Source organism: Ostreococcus tauri (genome assembly GCF_000214015.3).
Source record: "Ostreococcus tauri WGS project CAID00000000 data, contig chromosome 01, whole genome shotgun sequence".
Classification (NCBI taxonomy): Eukaryota; Viridiplantae; Chlorophyta; class Mamiellophyceae; order Mamiellales; family Bathycoccaceae; genus Ostreococcus; species Ostreococcus tauri.
The window spans coordinates 316,939-318,394 of record NC_014426.2 but is presented as its reverse complement, the minus strand read 5'-3'; the positions used below and the strand labels follow the sequence as shown (position 1 = coordinate 318,394).

Here is a 1,456-nt window from a genome sequence, read left to right as displayed (position 1 = left end):
GTCGGTACTGCCGACGCATCGCACGTCGGCGTCGACGTCGGATCCGGCGTCGCGGTGCACGTCGCCGGCGTCAGTACGCCGCTCGAGCTGCACGCGCTCGTCCCGGAGACAGTGTACCCGCTGGCACACACCGGCTGGCACGTGGCGCCCGCCGCGAGCGTGGCCGTGCAATCACCGGCGCTGGCGCCGTTCGTCGGTACCGCCGACGCATCGCACGTCGGCGTCGACGGCGGCGGCGCGTTCCAGTTACCGTCTCGAGTCAGCGTGAGCTTCCGTCGCGTCACCGCCTGATTGTTCCCACCCGCGCTCCCGACCCAAATATCCACCGTGGGCAGATTCGAGACATCACTCGGCGCCGTCCACGTCACCCCCCCGTACGACGTCCCGCTCGACTGCGTGTAATGCACGGACGTCGTCGCGCATCCCGATCGCGCCGTCCAAGCCGAGCCGAGCCCGCTCACCGTCCCCCCGCTCGCGTGCACGAACGCTCCCACGTTCAGCGCCGACAGATCGAACGTCACCGTCGTGCTCGCGTTATACGTCGACGCCGATCCCGACGCGAGATCGATCACGCCCGACGTCGCGGTGATGACGCTCTGTCCCATGATGGTGTTCCTCGTGGCCACGTCCTCGCCGACGTCGCCACCGTTCGTGCGCGTCGTGCGATCGCACTGCACGAAGGATGGATTCGCATCGCACGTCAGCGCCCAGGAGACGATCGTCGCCGTCGTCACCGCGAGCGCGCGCGCGCGGGATGGACGTCGGCGCATCGCGCGTCGCGATGTGCGTCGACGTCATCATTTTGTGCAGAACGCGCCGGTTCGTCTTCCGTGAGACGATTTCCCGGGACGCGCGAGGCGACGGCTGCGCGAGCGACGCGTTCGATGACGACGGAATCGGTGACGCGAGACGCGGTACACGTGATGAAAATGCCTGGTGATACATACTGAAAACAAATTGATGGAAAGAATAAAAAGCAAAGCGCCTCGGGGAGGCCCCGGGCGCGAGAAAACGCGCGCTCACGCGAGCGCGCCGCCGAGGAAGGTGGCGAAAACCAGCGACGCCGAGAGCGAGACGGCGCGACTCGCGGCGCTGGATGATGATCCGGACGACCCAGACCCGCCCCCTGGTGTCGGATCCGGCGTCGCGGTGCACGTCGCCGGCGCCAGTACGCCGCTCGAGCTGCACGCGCTCGTCCCGGAGACGGTGTACCCGCTGGCACACACCGGCTGGCACGTGGCGCCCGCCGCGAGCGTGGCCGTGCAATCACCGGCGCTGGCGCCGTTCGTCGGTACCGCCGACGCATCGCACGTCGGCGTCGACGTCGGATCCGGCGTCGCGGTGCACGTCGCCGGCGTCAGTACGCCGCTCGAGCTGCACGCGCTCGTCCCGGAGACGGTGTACCCGCTGGCACACACCGGCTGGCACGTGGCGCCCGCCGCGAGCGTGGCCGTAC

At 69.0% G+C, this 1,456-nt stretch overlaps 2 protein-coding genes across 2 annotated transcripts; both read right to left on the bottom strand.

The window, feature by feature from the left end:
* On the bottom strand, window positions 1-770 carry OT_ostta01g02040 (unnamed product; the record flags this gene model as incomplete). Its single annotated transcript, XM_022985302.1, has 1 exon — window positions 1-770. A coding segment is annotated over one exon (770 nt), but the record flags the coding sequence as incomplete, so codon positions are not given.
* Window positions 771-1,019: 249 nt separating this feature from the next.
* On the bottom strand, window positions 1,020-1,456 carry OT_ostta01g02030 (unnamed product; the record flags this gene model as incomplete). The annotated part of the gene is made up of 1 exon (XM_022985301.1): window positions 1,020-1,456. A coding segment is annotated over one exon (437 nt), but the record flags the coding sequence as incomplete, so codon positions are not given.